General features: G+C 47.2%; 2 protein-coding genes across 2 annotated transcripts in view; one reads left to right on the forward strand and one right to left on the reverse strand.

Moving 5' to 3' along the window:
- The window catches only part of LOC135509028 (ras-related protein Rab-31-like), a 235,218-nt gene that overhangs the window by 54,682 nt on the left and 154,604 nt on the right, over window positions 1-25,932 (forward strand). The gene's annotated exons all lie outside the window — the stretch shown is intronic.
- Window positions 1,546-25,854, reverse strand: LOC135508978 (protein APCDD1-like). The gene is made up of 7 exons (XM_064929236.1): window positions 25,303-25,854; window positions 15,217-15,403; window positions 12,908-13,118; window positions 12,171-12,344; window positions 11,774-11,917; window positions 4,333-4,654; window positions 1,546-4,182 (listed from the first exon to the last, which is right to left on the reverse strand). Exons 1-7 carry the CDS (start codon window positions 25,340-25,342, stop codon window positions 3,701-3,703), a joined length of 1,560 nt encoding a protein of 519 aa, XP_064785308.1. The 5' UTR covers window positions 25,343-25,854; the 3' UTR covers window positions 1,546-3,700.

Here is a 25,932-nt window from a genome sequence, read left to right on the forward strand (position 1 = left end):
TAGCCTAGTGGTTAGTGTTGGACTAGTAACCAGCAGGTAGTCTAGTGGTTAGAGTGTTGGACCAGTAACCAGCAGGTAGCCTAGTGGTTCGAGCGTTGGGTCAGTAACCAGCAAGTAGCCTAGTGGTTAGAGCGTTGGGTCAGTAACCAGCAGGTAGCCTAGTGGTTAGAGTGTTGGACTAGTAACCAGCAGGTAGCCTAGTGGTTAGAGCGTTGGGTCAGTAACCAGCAGATAGCCTAGTGGTTAGAGCGTTGGACTAGTAACCAGCAGGTAGCCTAGTGGTTAGATTGTTGGGACGGCAGGCAGCCTAGTGGTTAGAGCGTTGGGTCAGTAACCAGCAGGTAGCCTAGTGGTTAGAGCATTGGGTCAGTAACCAGCAGGTAGCCTAGTGGTTAGAGCGTTGGACTAGTAACCAGCAGGTAGCCTAGTGGTTAGAGCGTTGGGCCAGTAACCAGCAGGTAGCCTAGTGGTTAGTGTTGGACTAGTAACCAGCAGGTAGCCTAGTGGTTAGAGTGTTGGACTAGTAACCAGCAGGTAGCCTAGTGGTTAGTGTTGGACTAGTAACCAGCAGGTAGCCTAGTGGTTAGAGTGTTGGGACGGCAGGCAGCCTAGTGGTTAGAGTGTTGGGTCAGTAACCAGCAGGTAGCCTAGTGGTTAGAGCGTTGGGTCAGTAACCAGCAGGTAGCCTAGTGGTTAGAGTGTTGGGACGGCAGGCAGCCTGGTGGTTAGTGTTGGGACGGCAGGCAGCCTAGTGGTTAGAGCGTTGGGTCAGTAACCGGCAGGCAGCCTAGTGGTTAGAGCGTTGGGTCAGTGACCAGCAGGTAGCCTAGTGGTTAGAGCGTTGGACTTGTAACCAGCAGGTAGCCTAGTGGTTAGTGTTGGGCTAGTAACCAGCAGGTAGCCTAGTGGTTAGTGTTGGGCTAGTAACCAGCAGGTAGCCTAGTGGTTAGAGTGTTGGGTCAGTAACCAGCAGGTAGCCTAGTGGTTAGAGTCCAAAGTACTGGCCATAGCGTTACAGAATACTCCCTTCAATTTAAAAGCAATTCAAGCACTCATTCATTATCTCTGTTCTGTTGACAGGTCACTTCATTATCTCTGGTCTGTTGACACACATCACTTCATTATCTCTGTTCTATTGACACGTCACTTCATTATCTCTGTTCTGTTGACACGTCACTTCATTATCTCTGTTCTGTTGACACGACACTTCATTATCTCTGGTCTGTTGACACGTCACTTGTTTCCAACTGTTTTCTCCTGGGTTTTGCATTAGAAATGCTTGAGTAAAAACCAACAGTGGTTGAGAGCGTTCGTAACAGAAATGTTGCTGGTTCGAATCCCTGAGCCGGCAAGGTGTAAAAATCTGCTGTTCTGCCCCGGGACAAGGCAGGTAACCCTCATCAACAACTGGTCCCCGGGGCACTGATGACGTCGATTTAAGGCAGCCACCCGCACCTCTCTGGTTCAGAGGGGTTGGGTTAAATGTGGAAGACACATTTCAGTTGAATACATTCAGTTGTACAACTGACTGGGTATTTCCTTCACCTCATTCCCCCACACACCATGTTTGCAATTAGTACCGTTAGTCTTTACACAATAAAGAGTCCATAATAACCTGTGTACAGTACCAAATCTTTAATTGTTATACATATAGCCAGTTCTACAGATTGTTCTAGGGCACCAACACCCATTGTGTATGAGATGGTTCTCAGGCTAGATCGTAGCAGAGATCTCTGTTAACATCAAATGAGAGTACTGTACATCAAAGAAGATCCTGGGCAGATGTCTAAATGTGCCAGAACTCCTGACCTGTACAATGAAGTGTTTGGTGTTGTAGTTATGGGGTAGATTAGACAAAAGTGCCATTAACATATATATATTTTTTTGGGGGGCGGGGGGGGGGCTGGGGGATCATATTTGTCATGGAAATCTCTGTGGTAATGTAGGTTGTCATTATCGGTAGTCCCGTTGTACTGATCATGTAGGTTATGTCTTTATCAGTAGTACTATTGTACTGATAATGTAGGTGCTGTCATTATCGGTAGTCCCATTTCACTGATAGTGTAGCTGATGTCATTATCAGCAGGCCCATTGCACTGATAGTGTAGCTGATGTCATTATCAGCAGGCCCATTGTGCTGATAGTGTAGATGATGTCATTATCAGCAGGCCCATTGTGCTGATAACGTAGCTGATGTCATTATCAGCTGGCCTATTGTGCTGATAGTGTAGCTGATGTCATTATCAACAGGCCCATTGTGCTGATAACGTAGCTGATGTCATTATCAGCTGGCCTATTGTGCTGATAACGTAGCTGATGTCATTATCAGCAGGCCCATTGTGCTGATAACGTATTTCCCTTTAAAACCTAAATCACGTTCTTTGCCATCTTTACATTTCATTGTAGAAAATAATGGTTTTTACACAATAATGTATCTTATTTGATCTAATTGTAGTACCAAGAAGAAACTTGATATTTTGTGAAGGTAAGGTGTATAAAACAATCTCTTGGTGTATTTGTGGATGCAGCCATAGATAAACATCTCTAGCTCTATAGCCAAAGCCTTATCTAGTTCTATAGCCAAAGACTTCTATAGTTCTATAGCCAAAGACTTCTATAGTTCTATAGCCAAAGACCTCTATAGCCAAAGACCTCTATAGTTCTATAGCCAAAGACTTCTCTAGTTCTATAGCCAAAGACTTCTCTAGTTCTATAGCCAAAGACTTCTCTAGTTCTATAGCCAAAGACTTCTCTAGTTCTATAGCCAAAGACTTCTCTAGTTCTATAGCCAAAGACTTCTCTAGTTTCATAGCCATACTTCTCTAGTTCTAGACTTCTCTAGTTCTATAGCCATACTTCTCTAGTTCCATAGCCATACTTCTCTAGTTCTAGACTTCTCTAGTTCTACAGCCAGACTTCTCTAGTTCCATAGCCATACTTCTCTAGTTCTAGACTTCTCTAGTTCTACAGCCAGACTTCTCTAGTTCTAGACTAATCTAATTCTATAGCCAGACTTCTCTAGTTATACAGCCAGACTTCTCTAGTTCTACACTTCTCTAGTTCTATAGCCAGACTTCTCTAGTTCTAGACTTCTCTAGTTCTATAGCCAGACTTCTATAGTTCTAGACTTCTATAGTTCTATCTCCAGACTTCTCTAGTTCTAGACTTCTCTAGTTCTATAGCCTGACTTCTATAGTTCTATAGCCAGACTTCTCTAGTTCTAGACTTCTCTAGTTCTATAGCCAGACTTCTATAGTTCTAGACTTCTATAGTTCTATCACCAGACTTCTATAGTTCTAGACTTCTCTAGTTCTATAGCCAGACTTCTATAGTTCTATAGCCAGACTTATCTAGTTCTAGTCTTCTCTAGTTCTCCATTTCCACTCTAAAGTGCAGTTATTGTGATTCAGCGGTGTCATATCTGGTAACCGAGTGGAGTTCAAAGCAACAGAGGCATCAAAGGAACTACTCTCCACTCGCTCCACTCTTTCTCCGCTCTCCACCTTGTCTTTTAAACGCTTCCATTGCTTTTAAAAGAGCCAAAAAATATATTTTGAAAGTTTAAGTGCGTCAAAGGCAACTAGCATTCTCCTTTCCCTCAGGGTAGACGCCGAAGTAGTCAGATTAGAGTCCTCTCTCACGGTTCACAGTCCTCCACAGAGTCAGTGTCTTTATGTACAAAAACCAATAGGTCTGTTCTTTAACTATGAAACACCAGACTGTCAGTTCTTAGCTGTAACAACAGTACCAGCGCGGTCAGAACCACAACAACATCCCTCCGGTTCTGGTTCCACGTTATTCTGGTTCCACCATTACTCAGCCTCAAGGGTTGGTCCTCGTCTTCCCCTCCCACGACCTCTGACCTCTGGCTGCTAGCTGAACACTGGACCAGGGGCATTTGGTACGAGGTTGCTCGTTTATCTGTCCGGTCGGGGCTGGTCCCGTCTGAGGGTCTCTGTCCGTTGTAGAGGAGTAGGTGTCCGTGGGCGTTCTGCTCCATCCGGAACAGCTCGTACTCTGTGTGGGGCAGGCGGATCCCCAACGCCACGCAGCCATTGGTCAGGGTGACGTCCTGTTCAACTCCGACCTCCCAGGAACCATGGGTGCCACATTCGTTACCTTTGAACACATTGAGGAGGGACGTGATGGCCAGGTCCATGGGCATCACACGCATGTGATTCACTGGAGGGGGAAGGAGAGGGGCAGAGGACGAGATGATGATGAATGTAATCTGAAAAACACAGATTTGTAACCCTCCCTCTCATTCATCTCAACCACACGGCTCACAATTCACATCTCAACAGAGTTGAAAATCAACCTTTGACCCTTTACCTTTGAAGACGAACTCCGTGCCTCCCATAACTCTAGTAGAGTGCGTCCCGCGGCTGTACCTCCCTCTAGCGTAGATACTGAAGGAGGGGTGTTTGCAGATGGGATCAGAGTAGTGGTAGTAGTGGCCCTCCCAGGTCTGGTTGTTGTCATGGAAGATGAAGTGACGGGTCAGGAAGAGGACCTCAGGACGGACCTCACAGCGCTGGCTCACCCACTGGCCAGTCAGCTCCACTGTCATGTCCGCCCGCGGCGCCAGGATGGGAGGGTGGAACTCATCCGACCGGTAGATGATACGACAGGCGAGGCAGCATGGGTCATGGTTCTGCAGGAGGACAGAAATGAATAAAAGAGTTGGAAGACTACATTTTAAGGTATGAAAACATCTGATACACTTAGATTGTAGGCTGTAATGTCCCTTTAACACTGTAAAATCACTTAATAGGATTTGTTGACTTTTTGTCTTGTCATTAAATGTCTCTGTAGGAACATCAAGTATGATCAATGAGCTATATTCCCTATCTATTGTATTCTCTCTATTGGACGGGATTACGAGATGTCGAGCACATCTATTATGTACATTACTGTAATGTCTAATACCAATATAATCGTTTAAGTACTGTGATTTAACGACTCTTGCTGTACTTTGGGTTATAAAGGAAAACTTTTTTTTTCAGAAAGAATCAATCCGTTACGGAATCTAAGCAAAGTTGCAGTGTTTTCTCAGGGTCCCATTATTTACTGACACAGACATGGATGGACGGACAGAAGGAAAAAACTACTGCAGAAAGACAGCCCAGTCTTCCAGCTGGGTTTTACTGCAGAAAGACAGCCCAGTCTTCCAGCTGGGTTTTACTGCAGAAAGACAGCCCAGTCTTCCAGCTGGGTTTTACTGCAGAAAGACAGCCCAGTCCTCCAGCTGGGTTTTACTGCAGAAATACAGCCCAGTACTCCAGCAGGGTTTTACTGCAGAAATACAGCCCAGTCTTCCAGCTGGGTTTTACTGCAGAAATACAGCCCAGTCTTCCAGCTGGGTTTTACTGCAGAAATACAGCCCAGTACTCCAGCTGGGTTTTACTGCAGAAAGACAGCCCAGTCCTCCAGCTGGGTTTTACTGCAGAAATACAGCCCAGCTACTCCAGCCCAGTACTTCCAGCAGGGTTTTACTGCAGAAATACAGCCCAGTACTCCAGCTGGGTTTTACTGCAGAAATACAGCCCAGTACTCCAGCTGGGTTTTACTGCAGAAAGACAGCCCAGTACTCCAGCTGGGTTTTACTGCAGAAAGACAGCCCAGTCCTCCAGCTGGGTTTTACTGCAGAAATACAGCCCAGTACTCCAGCAGGGTTTTACTGCAGAAATACAGCCCAGTACTCCAGCTGGGTTTTACTGCAGAAAGACAGCCCAGTCCTCCAGCTGGGTTTTACTGCAGAAATACAGCCCAGTACTCCAGCAGGGTTTTACTGCAGAAATACAGCCCAGTACTCCAGCTGGGTTTTACTGCAGAAATACAGCCCAGTACTCCAGCTGGGTTTTACTGCAGAAAGACAGCCCAGTACTCCAGCTGGGTTTTACTGCAGAAAGACAGCCCAGTCCTCCAGCTGGGTTTTACTGCAGAAATACAGCCCAGTACTCCAGCAGGGTTTTACTGCAGAAATACAGCCCAGTACTCCAGCTGGGTTTTACTGCAGAAATACAGCCCAGTACTCCAGCTGGGTTTTACTGCAGAAAGACAGCCCAGTCCTCCAGCTGGGTTTTACTGCAGAAAGACAGCCCAGTACTCCAGCTGGGTTTTACTGCAGAAAGACAGCCCAGTCCTCCAGCTGGGTTTTACTGCAGAAAGACAGCCCAGTCCTCCAGCTGGGTTTTACTGCAGAAAGACAGCCCAGTCCTCCAGCTGGGTTTTACTGCAGAAAGACAGCCCAGTCCTCCAGCAGGGAATTTGTTTCATTCGGCTTCAGATTCATAAAGGTATTGCCGAATGTATTCAAGACCCTCTATTCATCTTTATTACATGCCATGTCTCGTTCGCTTAGCCAAGTCCCTAAAGCGACACAGGATGACACTGCCTGCATTCAATGGGCCATTGGACAGGGCAACTGCATTCATTGGACAGGGCAACTGCATTCATTGGACAGGGCAACTGCATTCATTGGACAGGGCAACTGCATTCATTGGACAGGGCAACTGCATTCATTGGACAGGGCAACTGCATTCATTGGACAGGGCAACTGCATTCATTGGACAGGGCAACTGCATTCATTTTATCTTCAGTTCTGTAATCCCTTGACCAGACAGCAGAACACATTGGATTTATGGAGCCTTATGGATTAATCTGTATCACGGAGGATCCTCGCTGTAGCTCGACTGACATTTATAAAGGTGAGTTTCCGATTGAGCCGACATGCAGCGTTTACCGTGAATGCAGTCTCCGCTGACACGGAAACATTGTGGTGCATAGCCGAAAAAGGGGACATCGAACCCCGGGTGTTGTGGGTACTGCAGGACCAGGGTGTTGGGGGGGTACTGGAGGACCAGGGTGTGGGGGGGTACTGGAGGACCAGGGTGTTGGGGGGGTACTGGAGGACCAGGGTGTTGGGGGGTACTGGAGGACCAGGGTGTTGGGGGGTACTGGAGGACCAGGGTGTTGGGGGGGTACTGGAGGACCGGGGGTACTGGAGGACCAGGGGGTTGGGGGTACTGGAGGACCAGGGTGTTGGGGGTACTGGAGGACCAGGGTGTTGGGGGTACTGGAGGACCAGGGTGTTGGGGGGTACTGGAGGACCGGGGGTACTGGAGGACCAGGGGGTTGGGGGGTACTGGAGGACCAGGGGTTGGGGGTACTGGAGGACCAGGGGGTTGGGGGGTGCTGGAGGACCAGGGGGTTGGGGGGTACTGGAGGACCAGGGTGTTGGGGGGTACTGGAGGACCAGGGTGATGGGGGGTACTGGAGGACCAGGGTGTTGGGGGTACTGGAGGACCAGGGTGTTGGGGGTACTGGAGGACCAGGGTGTTGGGGGTACTGGAGGACCAGGGGGTTGGGGGGTACTGGAGGACCAGGGGTTGGGGGGTACTGGAGGACCAGGGGGTTGGGGGGGTACTGGAGGACCAGGGGGTTGGGGGGGTACTGGAGGACCAGGGTGTTGGGGGTACTGGAGGACCAGGGTGTTGGGGGTACTGGAGGACCAGGGTGTTGGGGGTACTGGAGGACCAGGGTGTTGGGGGTACTAGAGGACCAGGGTGTTTGGAAACACTGCTGTACACTATGGTGTTTAATTTAGTTTAAATATTGAGTGCCACAACTCCACATATGGAACAAAATAAAAGCTCATACTCGTAACTTTATCTGGAGAATGGATGGAAAATACATAAATGGGTGTAAACTGTCTACTGCCTCGCTCTTATTGCGTCACTGAGATCCACACTATAACCGCAGACTAACAGGCTGGCAGTGACAACACTCTGGACTGTTACCAGCCCCAACTATATACCCACTGAACATTAACGGATCGGATAGTCGCCATAGCAATAATACATCCTGAAGAAGAAACCATTATGACATCACTGGATGGGCTGGCTCGCGAACTGATGACTGTGACTGGTGTTTGATAAGAGAAAAGATTATTGGCGATTGTAAAGTTAACTGGTGGTTAACTGACTGAGCTGAGGGCATGTCTAAAGCTATTTTAAGTCCAATATATTATCTGGGCTTCAGCTCAGCTGGCTAACAAAGCCTTGTGGCACATAAAAGATCTGGGGTTTCACTTCAACATATTATCATCCTCAGTGTACAAAGAGAGAAGGAAAGTCTGTATGTATAGAGCTGGTTTACTTCCACATACTATCCACTAGCTATCGTATGTTTGTATTTATTATGGATCCCCATTAGTTCCTGTCAAGGCAGCAGCTACTCTTCCTGGGGTTTATTATGGATCCCCATTAGTTCCTGCCAAGACAGCAGCTACTCTTCCTGGGGTTTATTATGGATCCCCATTAGTTCCTGCCAAGGCAGCAGCTACTCTTCCTGGGGTTTATTATGGATCCCCATTAGTTCCTGTCAAGGCAACAGCTACTCTTCCTGGGGTTTATTATGGATCCCCATTAGTTCCTGTCAAGGCAGCAGCTACTCTTCCTGGGGTTTATTATGGATCCCCATTTAGTTCCTGTCAAGGCAGCAGCTACTCTTCCTGGGGTTTATTATGGATCCCCATTAGTTCCTGTCAAGGCAGCAGCTACTCTTCCTGGGGTTTATTATGGATCCCCATTAGTTCCTGCCAAGGCAGCAGCTACTCTTCCTGGGGTTTATTATGGATCCCCATTAGTTCCTGTCAAGGCAACAGCTACTCTTCCTGGGGTTTATTATGGATCCCCATTAGTTCCTGTCAAGGCAGCAGCTACTCTTCCTAGGGTTTATTATGGATCCCCATTAGTTCCTGTCAAGGCAGCAGCTACTCTTCCTGGGGTTTATTATGGATCCCCATTAGTTCCTGTCAAGGCAGCAGCTACTCTTCCTGGGGTTTATTATGGATCCCCATTAGTTCCTGTCAAGGCAGCAGCTACTCTTCCTGGGGTTTATTATGGATCCCCATTAGTTCCTGTCAAGGCAGCAGCAGCTGCTCGTCCTGGGGTCCAGCAAAATGAAGGCAGTTTATACGATTTCTAAAAACATTACAATACATTCACATATTTCACAACACACTGTGTGCCCTCAGGCCCCTACTCCACCACTACCACATATCTACAGTACTAAATCCGTGTGTGTCTGTGTGTGTGTGTGTGTATGCATGTGTCTGTCCCAATGTTTGTGTCTCTTCACAGCCCCCGCTGTTCCATAAGGTGTTTTTTTTTAATCATGCTACATACAATCCTATGTTGATTATATAGAAACCTTTCACTGACTTGTCTACTGGACTCAGCTAGCAGGTGTGGATGTTCTCTCGTGTTCTAAGACTTTATTTCAGGTCATTTCGGGAATAGAATTCCTGAATAGCTGCCTGTATTTGATTAGAGCTCATGGAAAATGCAAATGCTGCTAATGTGCTTTGATTATGGTAGATAAGATATGCTGGACCTACTGCACGGAGAGAGAGAGAGACAGAACAAGAGAGACAGGGGGACAGAGAGAGATATGCAGACAGAGAGAAACATACAGGGGTGGAAAGAGACAGACATATGCCGTAGGTATGCATGAAATCAGAGTTGGGATGTTCGGTCCGGAATCATTCGTAAGGCTGCATGATTCCAAATTCTAGGAATGCGGCATGTTGATCACTACCAGAGACGGAAGGTTTCACATTCCAAATGAAACCCTTTTCTCCATACTTGGGTACTACTTTTCACCAAGGCCCATAGGCTTTTGGCCAAAAGTAGTGCACTATGTAGGCAATAATGTGTAATTTGGGACGTACCCAGGTTTCATGCCCCCCCTCCCTGTTTCTCTTCTCAACCGGCCCTGAGGAGCTTCCCTCTGCATCACTGGTCGTTAGAGCAACACAACGTAGCTAGTCTTGTCATGGCTCCTCACCCTAACCACTCGTTTGTGTCCCAAATGGCACCCTATTCCCTATATAGTGCACTACTTCGATCCGACGGAGCTGGTTTCACAGCATGACTATAAGGTTACATGGAGCAGGACAACCTCTGTTCAACTATAAACAGTTAAAATCACATCCTCATCAAGAGCACCATCAGGAATTAAAATGACTTGATATATAAAGAAGTGGAAAGCAACTGGACATGGTATCAGTATGTCATGGTATCAGTAGGGTATCAGTAGGGTATCAGTGTGTCATGGTATCAGTATGTCATGGTATCAATATGTCATGGTATCAATATGTCATGGTATCAGTGTGTCATGGTATCAGTTTGTCATGGTATCAGTATGGTATCAGTATGTCATGGTATCAGTATGTCATGGTATCAGTATGTCATGGTATCAGTTTGTCATGGTATCAGTATGGTATCAGTATGTCATGGTATCAGTATGTCATGGTATCAGTATGGTATCAGTATGTCATGGTATCAGTATGGTATCAGTATGTCATGGTATCAGTATGGTATCAGTATGTCATGGTATCAGTATGGTATCAGTATGTCATGGTATCAGTATGGTATCAGTATGGTATCAGTATGTCATGGTATCAGTATGGTATCAGTATGTCATGGTATCAGTATGGTATCAGTATGTCATGGTATCAGTATGGTATCAGTATGTCATGGTATCAGTATGGTATCAGTATGTCATGGTATCAGTATTTCATGGTATCAGTATGTCATGGTATCAGTATGGTATCAGTATGTCATGGTATCAGTATGGTATCAGTATGTCATGGTATCAGTATGTCATGGTATCAGTATGGTATCAGTATGGTATCAGTATGTCATGGTATCAGTATGGTATCAGTATGTCATGGTATCAGTATGTCATGGTATCAGTATGTTATGGTATCAGTATGTCATGGTATCAGTATGGTATCAGTATGTCATGGTATCAGTATGGTATCAGTATGTCATGGTATCAGTATGTCATGGTATCAGTATGGTATCAGTATGTCATGGTATCAGTATGTCATGGTATCAGTATGGTAACAGTATGTCATGGTATCAGTATGGTATCAGTATGTCATGGTATCAGTATGTCATGGTATCAGTATGGTAACAGTATGTCATGGTATCAGTATGGTATCAGTATGTCATGGTATCAGTATGTCATGGTATCAGTATGGTATCAGTATGTCATGGTATCAGTATGGTATCAGTATGGTATCAGTATGTCATGGTATCAGTATGTCATGGTATCAATATGTCATGGTATCAGTATGTCATGGTATCAGTATGGTATCAGTATGTCATGGTATCAGTATGTCATGGTATCAGTATGGTATCAGTATGTCATGGTATCAGTATGTCATGGTATCAGTATGGTATCAGTATGTCATGGTATCAGTATGTCATGGTATCAGTATGGTAACAGTATGTCATGGTATCAGTATGGTATCAGTATGTCATGGTATCAGTATGTCATGGTATCAGTATGGTAACAGTATGTCATGGTATCAGTATGGTATCAGTATGTCATGGTATCAGTATGTCATGGTATCAGTATGGTATCAGTATGTCATGGTATCAGTATGGTATCAGTATGGTATCAGTATGTCATGGTATCAGTATGTCATGGTATCAGTATGTCATGGTATCAGTATGGTATCAGTATGTCATGGTATCAGTATGTCATGGTATCAGTATGGTATCAGTATGTCATGGTATCAGTGTGTCATGGTATTAGTATGGTATCAGTATATCATGGTATCAGTATGGTATCAGTATGGTATCAGTATGTCATGGTCTGGGAGGCAGTAAGTACACAGACAACACCAGAACAGTCTTCAACCTAACGTCTTAAATCTGTACAACAGCCCCACTAGCATACAGAGCAGCACACTGACCTTGGCACTCTGTAGCGCGGCCTGGTAACTAGAGGGTCTATAGTACATCCTCTGGGCTACCTCAGTGTGGATGTCTCCCAGGAACAGCTCTTCAACCATGTGGTCCAGGTTATGATGAGGGTACTGTTTCTCCACACGCAGCAGCTGCAGGAGGAGGAGAATGATTCATAGACATATAATTCAAAACGTGTTTTATTCTGTGGTCCAACGTACTCTCATGTCTAACAGAAAGCCACACTGCCCCCAAGGTTAGTATTAAGTGCCTTGTTCAAAGGGTTACTAGTGGATATTGATGCCAGCAACCCCCTGGTTGCCAGTCCCATTGCATATTTTTTTTTTCTAGGCGGGAATGGGATTCGAACCGTCGACCCTCTGGTTACTAGTCGTCCTCACTAACCTGTAGCTCGTGTATGGAGAAGTTGATCTCTCTGGAACAGTCACAGCCCTCCTCGTTCCACAGCTCGTAGCTGACGTTGGGTTCCCAGGGTGCTTTGATCCTCACGGTACCCGGACAGCTCTGGTTTAACCTCTGGCTCAGGTCCCTGGCCACAGCCGCACTGTGACACACCACCTGGGTAGTGGGATGAACACACACTGACTGACCAGGGCTTTAACACACTGACTGACCAGGGCTTTACTTAACACACTGACTGACCAGGGCTTTAATTAGCACACGGACTGACCTGGGCTTTAATTAGCACACTGACTGACCTGGGCTTTAATTAGCACACTGACTGACCTGGGCTTTAATTAGCACACTGACTGACCTGGGCTTTAAGACACTGACTGAGCAGGGCTTTAATTAGCACACTGACTGAGCAGGGCTTTAATTAGCACACTGACTGAGCAGGGCTTTAATTAGCACACTGACTGAGCAGGGCTTTAATTAGCACACTGACTGAGCAGGGCTTTAATTAGCACACTGACTGAGCAGGGCTTTAATTAGCACACTGACTGAGCAGGGCTTTAATTAGCACACTGACTGAGCAGGGCTTTAATTAGCACACTGACTGAGCAGGGCTTTAATTAGCACACTGACTGAGCAGGGCTTTAAGACACTAGTAAATCCATCTAGTTGAGCAAGGAGTTTTACTGTTGTCACACACACACACACACACTAAAACACCCCACTACCTGTGTGTGGTGAAGCTGGTAGTCAGCCTCTGTTCCTCCTCTGATGATCCAGGAGGCCTGTCTGAGCCTCAGCCGTCCCCGAACCACCAGGGTGTAGGTGGGGCTGGTGCAGTGGTTGTCCCTGTAGTAGAACTGGTTGGCCTGGAACGTGTTGTTGGGGAAGAACCGGTACGACCGCGTCAGGAACTCTGGGCCAGGACGTACCTCACAGCTGGCCGACGGAGAGAGAGGTGGATGGGGAGAGGAGTTAGAGAGGTGGATGGGGAGAGGTGGATGGGGAGAGGAGTTAGAGAGGTGGATGGGGAGAGGAGTTAGAGAGGTGGATGGGGAGAGGAGTTAGAGAGGTGGATGGGGAGAGGAGTTAGAGAGGTGGATGGGGAGAGGAGTTAGAGAGGTGGATGGGGAGGGGAGTTAGAGAGGTGGATGGGGAGGGGAGTTAGAGAGGTGGATGGGGAGGGGAGTTAGAGAGGTGGATGGGGAGGGGAGTTAGAGAGGTGGATGGGGAGGGGAGTTAGAGAGGTGGATGGGGAGAGGAGTTAGAGAGGTGGATGGGGAGAGGAGTTAGAGAGGTGGATGGGGAGAGGAGTTAGAGAGGTGGATGGGGAGAGGAGTTAGAGAGGTGGATGGGGAGAGGAGTTAGAGAGTGGTGGATGGGGAGAGGAGTTAGAGAGTGGTGGATGGGGAGAGGAGTTAGAGAGTGGTGGATGGGGAGAGGAGTTAGAGAGTGGTGGATGGGGAGAGGAGTTAGAGAGTGGTGGATGGGGAGAGGAGTTAGAGAGAGGTGGATGGGGAGAGGAGTTAGATAGAGGACTTAGAGAGAGGTGGATGGGGAGAGGAGTTAGATAGAGGACTTAGAGAGAGGTGGATGGGGAGAGGAGTTAGATAGAGGACTTAGAGAGAGGTGGATGGGGAGAGGACTTAGAGAGAGGTGGATGGGGAGAGGACTTAGAGAGAGGTGGATGGGGAGAGGACTTAGAGAGAGGTGGATGGGGAGAGGACTTAGAGAGAGGTGGATGGGAGAGGAGTTAGAGAGGTGGATGGGGAGAGGAGTTAGAGAGGTGGATGGGGAGAGGAGTTAGAGAGGTGGATGGGGAGGGGAGTTAGAGAGGTGGATGGGGAGGGGAGTTAGAGAGGTGGATGGGGAGGGGAGTTAGAGAGGTGGATGGGGAGGGGAGTTAGAGAGGTGGATGGGGAGAGGAGTTAGAGAGGTGGATGGGGAGAGGAGTTAGAGAGGTGGATGGGGAGAGGAGTTAGAGAGGTGGATGGGGAGAGGAGTTAGAGAGGTGGATGGGGAGAGGAGTTAGAGAGGTGGATGGGGAGAGGAGTTAGAGAGTGGTGGATGGGGAGAGGAGTTAGAGAGTGGTGGATGGGGAGAGGAGTTAGAGAGTGGTGGATGGGGAGAGGAGTTAGAGAGAGGTGGATGGGGAGAGGAGTTAGAGAGAGGTGGATGGGGAGAGGAGTTAGAGAGAGGTGGATGGGGAGAGGAGTTAGATAGAGGACTTAGAGAGAGGTGGATGGGGAGAGGAGTTAGATAGAGGACTTAGAGAGAGGTGGATGGGGAGAGGACTTAGAGAGAGGTGGATGGGGAGAGGACTTAGAGAGAGGTGGATGGGGAGAGGACTTAGAGAGAGGTGGATGGGAGAGGAGTTAGAGAGAGGTGGATGGGGAGAGGAGTTAGATAGAGGACTTAGAGAGAGGTGGATGGGGAGAGGAGTTAGATAGAGGACTTAGAGAGAGGTGGATGGGGAGAGGAGTTAGATAGAGGACTTAGAGAGAGGTGGATGGGGAGAGGAGTTAGAGGTGGATGGGGAGAGGACTTAGAGAGAGGTGGATGGGGAGAGGAGTTAGAGGTGGATGGGGAGAGGACTTAGAGAGAGGTGGATGGGGAGAGGACTTAGAGAGAGGTGGATGGGGAGAGGACTTAGAGAGAGGTGGATGGGGAGAGGACTTAGAGAGAGGTGGATGGGAGAGGAGTTAGAGAGGTAGATGGGGAGAGGTAGAAAGGGAGAGGAATTAGAGAGAGGTGGATGGGGAGAGGAGTTAGAGAGAGGTGGATGGGGAGAGGAGTTAGAGAGGTAGATGGGGAGAGGAGTTAGAGAGAGGTAGATGGGGAGAGGAGTTAGAGAGGTAGATGGGGAGAGGAGTTAGAGAGAGGTAGATGGGGAGAGGAATTAGAGAGAGGTGGACAGGGAGAGGAGTTTGATTTCCCTAAAAACGTCAAGAACAATGTGCTTGGCTACAACATGCCTTCGATTGAGTCCCGGCCCCAGTGTCACTCTGTTTAGGATTTCAGCTAGTGTTAGTTTTACCTGGTAGAGACCCAGTGACCCTCTATGTTGGGGGGCATCTGGACGGTGATCCGGGCCCCGTGGTGGAGATGTTTCAACTTGTGATGACACTGGGAGTGTTTCTCAGGACGACCAAACATCTTCTCCAGGGACAGCAGGCGGTTGGAGCGGCCCTCTGAGTAGTTGTGGGACGACCCCTCACCCAAACCTAAGAGAGACAACAGTTAAAGTAATTGTCCAATGAAAATCTCACTTTTTATAGTTCATATTCAGTTAACTTACGCCTAAATAATACCGTGGCCAAAGCATATATTTGAGAAGAAAGGGAAAAAACACTTTAAAAACCCACCTCAAACTCGTATCTCAAACAGACTCTCAAATGCTTGCTATTTCCGCATAGAACAGGATGTCATGTTGGCTCGTTGAGCTGGCCAATCAGCCGCTACTTGTCATTAATATTACCGATGACCGGTGTCATGACGTTGGCCGGTGGGTAAGGTTTATGACCCCCTCATGAATACCTTTCTCCCCTCCGTCTCTCTCTTGACTCTACTGTTGAATAGCCTTTGTTAAACATAGAGAGTCTGGGAACATCAAACGGTGGGGGGAAAGGAACCATATTTCGGTAATCCAACCAGCTGAAAATATGCGATGGTACTTAATAAATATATGCCAGATCAGTTGGCATCTGAGACATTATTACTAATGACAGGACGACATAAACTGTATCTTGGAAAGTCTACACATTATAGTTATCAGATTCACATGGAATTGTTGTGCAATTTAAATGTTTAAATATGAAACTATTTGTGAAAAGATTAAATGTAATTTTAGCTTCCAAGTGAGAGAATTGGGTTTTCATAAGGTTAGAGCTCTGCTCAATCAGTGGCCCGCCCCTGTGAAGAGACATGGGTTATTAACTATGAAACACACCCTTCTCTCTCTCCACTATATAAGCCCTTGACGAAAATGTAACCTCCGGTTCCTAGGACGTGAGGATGACGGTCCACACCATTCTGTTGTTGGGGTACGACCACACCATTCTGTTGTTGGGGTACGACCCACACCATTCTGTTGTTGGGGTACGACCACACCATTCTGTTGTTGGGGTATGACCCACACCATTCTGTTGTTGGGGTATGACCCACACCATTCTGTTGTTGGGGTACGACCCACACCGTTCTGTTGTTGGGGTACTCCCACACCGTTCTGTTGTTGGGGTACGCCCACACCGTTCTGTTGTTGGGGTACGTTCACACCATTCTGCTGTTGGGGTACGACCACACCATTCTGTTGATGGGGTACACCCACACCGTTCTGTTGTTGGGGTACGCCCACACCGTTCTGTTGGGGTACGCCCACACCGTTCTGTTGTTGGGGTACGCCCACACCGTTCTGTTGTTGGGGTACGCCCACACCGTTCTGTTGTTGGGGTACGCCCACACCGTTCTGTTGTTGGGGTACGACCCACACCGTTCTGTTGTTGGGGTACGACCCACACCGTTCTGCTGTTGGGGTACGACCCACACCGTTCTGCTGTTGGGGTACGTTCACACCGTTCTGCTGTTGAGGTACGTTCACACCATTCTGCTGTTGGGGTACGACCCACACCATTCTGTTGTTGGGGTACGACCCACACCATTCTGTTGTTGGGGTACGCCCACACCATTCAAACAAAGAAAATGCTGCTTTTAACATTCTTAATTACCATTTTCATTAAGCTGAATCTCTTTTGAAGTGATGCAAAGTTTAATGTAGTCAATTTAACCCTTGTCATCATCAGGGATTAAACATCTAGTCAATTTAACCCTTGTCATCGTCAGGGATTAAACATCTAGTCAATTTAACCCTTGTCATCACTACGAGATTAACACAAGTTATTAAACAGTCTGTCACACCTGGGAAAGGTTTCCTCACGGAGTAAAGGATGGAGGAGAGGTGAACTACTGAGCCTGTTTGTTTCAGTTGAGTCTCACTGACATTACACGGCCGTTAAAACACAAAGACAACACACACAGCATCTCTTTGATGTCGGTCTGTATCAATCTTTTTTTTTCTTTTTTAAATACATCTTCCAACATCCTGGGGACAAACATTGCATTTCACCTTGGAATCTGGAGTGACTTGGTTTAGTAGATATGAATACCGGAGCGATACTAAGCATAACTTTGTCAGTGTTTGCTCGCTGGTCACACACACACACACACACACACACACACACACACACACACACACACACACACACACACACACAGGGGCCGTTCACAGATCTTCTCTCTCTGTCTGTCTGGTTTGCACCAGCAGCCCATTCACGTCACCCCAAAGCTTCACGTTTTAATGTCACAAATATAAATAAATACCTTTCTTGCAATCTCTAAAACCAACAATACAGTAATCAATAATAATGAAGGGGCGGCAGGGTAGCCTAGTGGTTAGAGTGGAGGGGCGGCAGGGTAGCCTAGTGGTTAGAGGGGAGGGGCGGCAGGGTATCCTAGTGGTTAGAGGGGAGGGGCGGCAGGGTAGCCTAGTGGTTAGAGGGGAGGGGCGGCAGGGTAGCCTAGTGGTTAGAGGGGAGGGGACGGCAGGGTAGCCTAGTGGTTAGAGGGGAGGGGCGGCAGGGTAGCCTAGTGGTTAGAGGGGAGGGGCGGCAGGGTATCCTAGTGGTTAGAGTGGAGGGGCGGCAGGGTAGCCTAGTGGTTAGAGCGTTAGACTAGTAACCAACAGGTTGCAAGTTCAAACCCCCGAGCTGACAAGGTAAAAATCTGTCGTTCTGCCCCTGAACAAGCTGTTAACCCACTGTTCCTAGGCCGTCATTGTCAATAAGAATTTGTTCTTAACTGACTTGCCTAGTTAAATAAAGGTAAAATAACCATTTTAAAAGTACTGAAAAAAACACAAGGTAGAACAACAAACAGGAGAAATGAAAATAAGAGGGACACAGTAAGTGTGTGAGCATAGTATGCCTATCCCCAGCCAGCCTCCTCCGTTCAGAGCAACGGCCCTGAACAGAATTGTGTTCGGACTTGGGATACCAGAAAAAACCAGGCGTGTGTGTCTGAGTTAGTCTGGGGGGACCTGGCTTTTTACACATTTTATGTTACAGCCTTATTCTAAAATTGATTGAATTGTGTTTTCTTTCAATCTACACAGAATACCCCGTAATGACATCGCAATACCCCGTAATGACATCGCAATACCCCGTAATGACATCGCAATACCCCGTAATGACATTGCAATACCCCGTAATGACATCGCAATACGCCATAATGACAAAGCAAAAATAGGTTTTTAGAATTTTGGGATCATTTATTTATAATAATAAAACATATCACATTTACATAAATATTCAGACCCTTTACTCAGTACTTTGTTAAAGCACCTTTGGCAGCGATTACAGCCTCGAGTCTTCTTGGGTATGACGCTACAAACTTGGCACACTTGTATTTGAGGATTTTCTCCCATTCTTCTCTGCAGATCCTCTCAAGCTCTGTCAGGTTGTATGAGGAGCATCGCTGTACAGCTATTTTCAGGTCTCTCCACAGATGTTTGATTGGGTTCAAGTCCAGGCTCTGGCTGAGCCACTCAAGGACATTCAGAGACTTGTCCCGAAGCCACTCCTTCGTTGTCTTGGCTGTGTTGTCTTGTTGGAAGGTGAACCTTCACCCCAGTCTAAAGGTCCTGAGCGCTCTGGAGCAGGTTTTCATCAAGGATCTCTGTACTTTGCTCCATTCATCATTCCCTCAATCCTGACTAGTCTCCCAGTCCCTGCCGCTGAAAAACATCCCCACAGCATGATGCTGTCACCACCATGCGTCACCGTAGGGATAGTGCCAGGTTTCCTCCAGACATGATATTCAGCATTCAGGCCAAAGAGTTGAATCTTGGTTTCATCAGACCAGAGAATCTGGTTTCTCATGGTCTGAGAGTATTTAGGTGCCTTTTGTCAAACTCCAAGCAGGTTGTCATGTGCCTTTTACTGAGGAGTGGCTTCCGTCTGCCACTCTACCACAAAGGCCGGATTGGTGGAGTGCTGCAGAGATGGTTGTCCTTCTGGAAGGTTCTCCCATCTCCACAGAGGCTCTGTCAGAGTAACCATCGGGTTCCCTTCTCCCCCGATTGTTCAGTTTGGCCAGGTTGCCAGCTCTCGGGTTCCAAACTTCTTCCGTTTAAGAATGATGTTTTTGGGGAACTTCAAAGCTACAGAAATGTTTTGGTACCGTTTCCCAGATCTGTGCCTCGACACAATCCTGTCTCAGAGCTCTACGCACAATTCCTTTGATGTCGTCGCTTGGTTTTAGCTCTGAAATGCACTGTCAACTGTGGGACCTTATATAGACAGGTGTGTGCCTTTCCAAATCATGTCCAATCAATTGAATTTACCACCAGGTGGATTCCAATCAAGTTGTAGAAACATCTCAAGGATGATCAATGGAAACAGGATGTACCTGAGTTGAATTTCGAGTCTCATCGCAAAAGGGTCTGAATACTTATGTAAATGTGATTTCAGCGTTTTTATTTTAATAAATGTACAAACATTTCTTAAAAACCTGTTTTCGCTTTGTCATTATTGGGATATTGTGTACAGATTGCTGTGTTCATTTTTTATTTATTTTTTTATCAAAAATTTTAAGCTGTAAAGTAACAAAATGTGGAATAAGAAAAGGGGTCTGAATACTTTCCGAAGGTAAACAGTTTCTTATCCAGAAATCCATTCGTCGGAGAGGAATTACTGCATGTTGAAACACAGCTTTACTGGCATGTGAATGAATGCTAACTGCTACACACTGTCCACATCATTATCACAGGAACATGTGAATGAACCTGACATGATGACTCCTTGCTGTCCCCAGTCCACCTGGCCGTGCTGCTGCTCCAGTTTCAACTGTTCTGCCTTATTATTATTCGACCATGCTGGTCATTTATGAACATTTGAACATCTTGGCCATGTTCTGTTATAATCTCCACCCGGCACAGCCAGAAGAGGACTGGCCACCCCACATAGCCTGGTTCCTCTCTAGGTTTCTTCCTAGTTTTTCCTAGCCACCGTGCTTCTACACCTGCATTGCTTGCTGTTTGGGGTTTTAGGCTGGGTTTCTGTACAGCACTTTGAGATATCAGCTGATGTCAGAACGGCTATATAAATAAATTTGATTTGAATGCTACCTGCTACACACAGCCTACATCATCCTCAGAGGAACATGTGAATGAATGCTAACTGCTACACACTGCCCACATTATCAGAGGAACATGTGAATGAATGCTAACTGCTAAGGTCTACAGTACAAACGCCTGACACACATATGTACGCACGCACACACACGCACAGGCACACACGCACATACGCACAGGCACACACACACACACACATATACACACACACGCTACAGCCAAACCTGGGAGGAACAACCTTATTGTGTGCACACACCACACACACACACACGCACACACACACGCACAGACAGACGCTACACCAAGGGGGGACACATTCACACCAAGGGGGGGGACACATTCACACCAAGGGGGGGACACATTCACACCAAGGGGGGACACATTCAAAGACTTTTATACAAAATATCTATTTTGATCAAAACTACACATAATTACAGCAATCTCAACAATGTCATTATTTGTCCTCCTCAGAATGGTGTTAGCGCTGTATCTGTGTGTGTGTGTGTGTGTGTGTGTGTGTGTGTATCTCTGTGTGTGTGTGTGTGTGTATCTCTGTGTGTGTGTATCTCTGTGTGCATCTGTGTGTGTGGGGGGTTCAAGGTTCATGTTTCTTTCATGTAGAAGTCCATAACCCTTCCTTCATTAGTCCTATATCTAAAGCCACTGCTATCCGAGGCAGAATGGCAGGCTCTTTCCTCTTCTTTTTTTTTAAAACTAGGCTTTTTCCTCCTCCTCCTCTACCAATCATTTCCCATTGGTTTCTATCTAAATCAAAGAGAACCACAGAGCTCCTAGCAGAGATCCAAACCACAGTGAACATTTCCAATTGGCCCATGTAGTTTGGCCCAGCACCACCATTGAGCTAACACAACTGGGACCCCTGCCTGGCTGGGCTGGAGCTGGAGGACTCCACATCTGTTGTGAACGTTGGCTTTGAGAACTCCTTCTCCTCCTCATCATATATCTAAGACGACGTCGGTTTATATTCTAACCAAATGGATAATGACCTTGGATTGGACCCTACCTGGCAAACCGCTCCTAGCAGGTTCTGTGTCTGCTCCTCGTACTCTCGCTACTGGTGTCCCCCAGGGCTCGGTTCTAGGCCCTCTCCTCTCTCTACACCAAGTCACTCAGCTCCATCATATCCTCACATGGTCTCTCCTATCACTGCTATGAGGATGGACCTCTCCTCTCTAAGTCACTCAGCTCTGTCATATCATCACATGGTCTCTCCTATCACTGCTATGAGGATGGACCTCTCCTCTCTAAGTCACTCAGCTCTGTCATATCATCACATGGTCTCGCCTATCACTGCTATGAGGATGGACCTCTCCTCTCTAAGTCACTCAGCTCTGTCATATCATCACATGGTCTCGCCCATCACTGCTATGAGGATGGACCTCTCCTCTCTCTACACCAAGTCACTCAGCTCCGTCATATCCTCACATGGTCTCTCGTATCACGAATATGAGGGTGACACTCAGCTACTCCCCCCCCCGTTCTGACACCCAGATATCTCAGCTTGGATGTCGGCCCACCACCTCAAGCTCAACCTGGACAAGATGGAGCTGCTCTTCCTCCCGGGGAAGGCCTGCCGCTTAAAGACCACCGAGATCACGGTTGACAACTCCACAGTGTCGCCCTCCCAGAGTGCAAAGAACCTTGGCGTGACCTTGGACAACACCCTGTTGTTCTCTGCAAACATCAAGGCAGTGACTGCTCCCTACCTCAAAGAGGAAGTGGCGCAGGTTCTAATTCAGGCACTTGTCATCTCCCGTCTGGACTACTACAACTCTCTGCTGGCTGGGCTCCGCGCTTCTGCCATCAAACCCCTTCAACTTATCCAGAACACTGCAACCCGCCTGGTGTTCAAACATTCCCAAGTCCCCTCATGTCACCCTGCTCCTCCTCACACTACACTGGCCTCCAGTCGAAGCTCAAGTCCACTACAAACAGTATCTTAAATAATCCTCCTCACCTCGACACCACCCCCCCCATCAAGTAGCCAAAGTAGACATTCTGGTTTTGCAGCCTACACTGATCTGGTCTGACAGCCTGGTTTTACAGTCGACACTGATCCAGTCTGACAGCCTGGTTTTACAGCCGACACTGATCCAGTCTGACAGCCTGGTTTTACAGCCTACACTGATCCGGTCTGACAGCCTGGTTGTGAAACAGCCTGGTTTTACAGCTGACACTGATCCAGTCTGACAGCCTGGTTTTACAGCATACACTGATCCAGTCTGACAGCCTGGTTTTACAGCTGACACTGATCCAGTCTGACAGCCTGGTTTTACAGCTGACACTGATCTGGTCTGACAGCCTGGTTTTACAGCTTACATTGATCTGGTCTGACAGCCTGGTTTTACAGCTGACACTGATCCAGTCTGACAGCCTGGTTTTACAGTCGACACTGATCTGGTCTGACAGCCTGGTTTTACAGTCAACACTGATCCGGTCTGACAGCCTGGTTTTAAAGCCTACACTGATCCGGTCTGACAGCCTGGTTGTAAAACAGCCTGGTTTTACAGCTGACACTGATCCAGTCTGACAGCCTGGTTTTACAGCCTACACTGATCCAGTCTGACAGCCTGGTTTTAAAGCCTACACTGATCCGGTCTGACAGCCTGGTTGTAAAGCCTACAATGATCCGGTCTGACAGACTGGTTTTACAGCCTCCACTGATCAGGTCTGACAGCCTGGTTGTAAAGCCTACAATGATCCGGTCTGACAGCCTGGTTTTACAGCCTCCACTGATCCGGTCTGACAGCCTGGTTTTACAGCCTCCACTGATCAGGTCTGACAGCCTGGTTGTAAAGCCTACAATGATCCGGTCTGACAGACTGGTTTTACAGCCTACACGGATCCAGTCTGACAGCCTGGTTTTAAAGCCTCCACTGATCAGGTCTGACAGCCTGGTTTTAAAGCCTACAATGATCAGGTCTGACAGCCTGGTTTTAAAGCCTACAATGATCCGGTCTGACAGCCTGGTTTTACAGCCTCCACTGATCCGGTCTGACAGCCTGGTTTTACAGCCTCCACTGATCAGGTCTGACAGCCTGGTTGTAAAGCCTACAATGATCCGGTCTGACAGACTGGTTTTACAGCCTACACGGATCCAGTCTGACAGCCTGGTTTTAAAGCCTCCACTGATCAGGTCTGACAGCCTGGTTTTAAAGCCTACAATGATCAGGTCTGACAGCCTGGTTTTAAAGCCTACAATGATCCGGTCTGACAGCCTGGTTTTAAAGCCTACAATGATCCGGTCTGACAGACTGGTTTTAAAGCCTACACTGATCCAGTCTGACAGACTGGTTTTAAAGCCTACACTGATCCAGTCTGACAGACTGGTTTTAAAGCCTACACTGATCCAGTCTGACGGCCTGGTTTTACAGCCTACACTGATCCAGCCTGACAGCCTGGTTTTAAAGCTGTAGGGAAAGACTACAATCACGCCCCAGTTAATTGAATGTTAGTTTCTTGCATCTTGCTGCTCATTTGAAGTCCTAGTCTTTGGCTTCTTTGTCTGTACTCTCATAACCAGCAGATGGAACTGGTCAGTTCTATTCCAGTAATCTAGTGTGTGTATTCGTGTAATGGTGTGTGTGTGTGCAGTGGTGTTTGTGTATGTGTGTGCAGTGGTGTGTGTGTGCAGTGGTGTGTGTGTGCAGTGGTGTGTGTGTGCAATGGTGTGTGTGTGCAGTGGTGTGTGTGTGTGTGTGTGTGTACGTGCAGTGGTGTGTGTGTACGTGCAGTGGCGTGTGTGTGAGTGTAATGGTGTGTGTACTGGTGTGTTTGTGTGCGTAGTGGTGTGTGTGTGTGTAGTGGTGTGTATATGTGTGTGTGTGTGTGTGGGGGGGGGGGTGTGTGTGTGTGTGTGGTGTGTGTCGTGGTGTGTGTGGTGTGTAAATGTGTGTGTGTGTGTGTGTGTGTGTGTGTGTATGGTGGTGTGTGTTTAGTGGTGTGTGTGTGTGTGTGTGGTGTGTGTTGTGGTGTATAAATGTGTGTGTGTGCGTGTGCGCAGTGGTGTGTGTGGGTGTGTGTAGTGGTGTATGTGTGTAGTGGTATGTGTGTAGTGGTGTGTGTGTGTAGTGGTATGTGTGTAGTGGTGTGTGTGTGTGTAGTGGTGTGTGTGTGTGTAGTGGTATGTAAATGTGTGTGTGTAGTGGTGTGTGTGTGTGTGTGTAGTGGTGTGTGTGTAGTGGTGTGTGTGTGTAGTGGTATGTGTGTTGTGGTGTGTAAATGTGTGTGTGTGTAGTGGTGTGTGTGTGTGTGTAGTGGTGTGTGTGTGTGTAGTGGTGTGTGTGTGTAGTGGTGTGTGTGAATGTGTGTGTGTGTGTGTGTGTGAATGAGCCCCAGCAGGAATGTTTACAGTAATCAGGCCCTGAGTCTGATTCATCTGCCCTGTTGCCCATGGCTACGCTATATTACATTCTCTGCCTCAAATATGTCCACCAATGTGGCCAAACATAAGTCACTACCAAATGCTCTGTTCTCCGTGGGAAGTTCTGGTGACAACTTTTCCACTCATGGGTATTTTTATCCTTATAATATGTCATATCGTATATGGAGGGTCTAGAACCCTCAAACTCAACTCTGGACCTAGAACCCCCAGTTCCACTGCTTGTTGTCATTGTTCCCCTCTAATCAGGGACTGCCTTAGACCTGGGACAACAGGTTGGTGTTGTTCCCCCGGGAACGTATAGGGTAAGAGTTGAATAGCACTGGTCCATAACGTCTTGTAATTACAGTAGTGGGAAACCAGATGTATCAACTGCACACTATTATATTCCTAAAGCGTATTTCACTATTTAACTCCAATTAAAATGACTATTCAATTCGTAAAAAAAATGATAAATTATAGTTACTTCAAAAGCATGATAAGACAAGGAATCACATGAATAGTATTTCAGTAAACATATATATTTAACGTCTTACCGAAAAGTGTCATAAGTAGTAATAGTATGGAAGGCTCCATTCCTTCAGACTTCAGACAGCGATGAGGTTTTTTGTTTCTCTGAAGATTTGTTATTCCTTTATCTGCGGCGCGTCTTTAGTCAAATCCGTGACGGATTTCTATCACCATAGTTTCGGCTCGGTGATAGCCGTCCAAACATCAGACGAAATAGCGGTGTGTGTGTGTGTGGAAGATATCGATTTAAATGTATTCAAACTCAATTTTCGTCACCGCAAAGAATAATTGAATGACTTAGTATGCTTCAAAGCAGCAAACGACGTTTCCTCTCGAGCCAATCCGAAGTTGAAGTGCGCCTTGTCTTCTATTCCAACAGAAGAAATGTCGGCTTCAGAAATTGCCTTTCTGTGTCTCTCCAAAACGACATAGAACATCCCGCGAATGAATAAAAGAGCGTATTGATGAGCATGCTCTTTCCTGTACTACACAAGAATCCTACCTGTATTCTGTCAGAGTTTAACTCATTATGATCTGAACCCCGTGTGTCCTCGAATAGAGAGCGGGAGTAACTCCACTCCTCCTTCCGGATGAGTTTGTATGGGGGGGGGGGGGGGTGGGGGGCGTGGAGTAGCCTGATCACTGAGGGACTGTAA

This window comes from Oncorhynchus masou, chromosome 3 (assembly GCF_036934945.1).
Source record: "Oncorhynchus masou masou isolate Uvic2021 chromosome 3, UVic_Omas_1.1, whole genome shotgun sequence".
NCBI classification, from domain to species: Eukaryota; Metazoa; Chordata; class Actinopteri; order Salmoniformes; family Salmonidae; genus Oncorhynchus; species Oncorhynchus masou.

Coding starts and splice junctions, on each gene's coding strand:
- LOC135508978 (XM_064929236.1), bottom strand. CDS start 25,342: ATGGAGCCTTCCATACTATTACTACTTATGACACTTTTCG. Junction 11,918..12,170: donor TCTCCATACACGAGCTACAG/GTTAGTGAGGAC, acceptor CTCCTCCTGCAG/CTGCTGCGTGTGGAGAAACA. Junction 4,183..4,332: donor CACGGAGTTCGTCTTCAAAG/GTAAAGGGTCAA, acceptor TTCCCCCTCCAG/TGAATCACATGCGTGTGATG.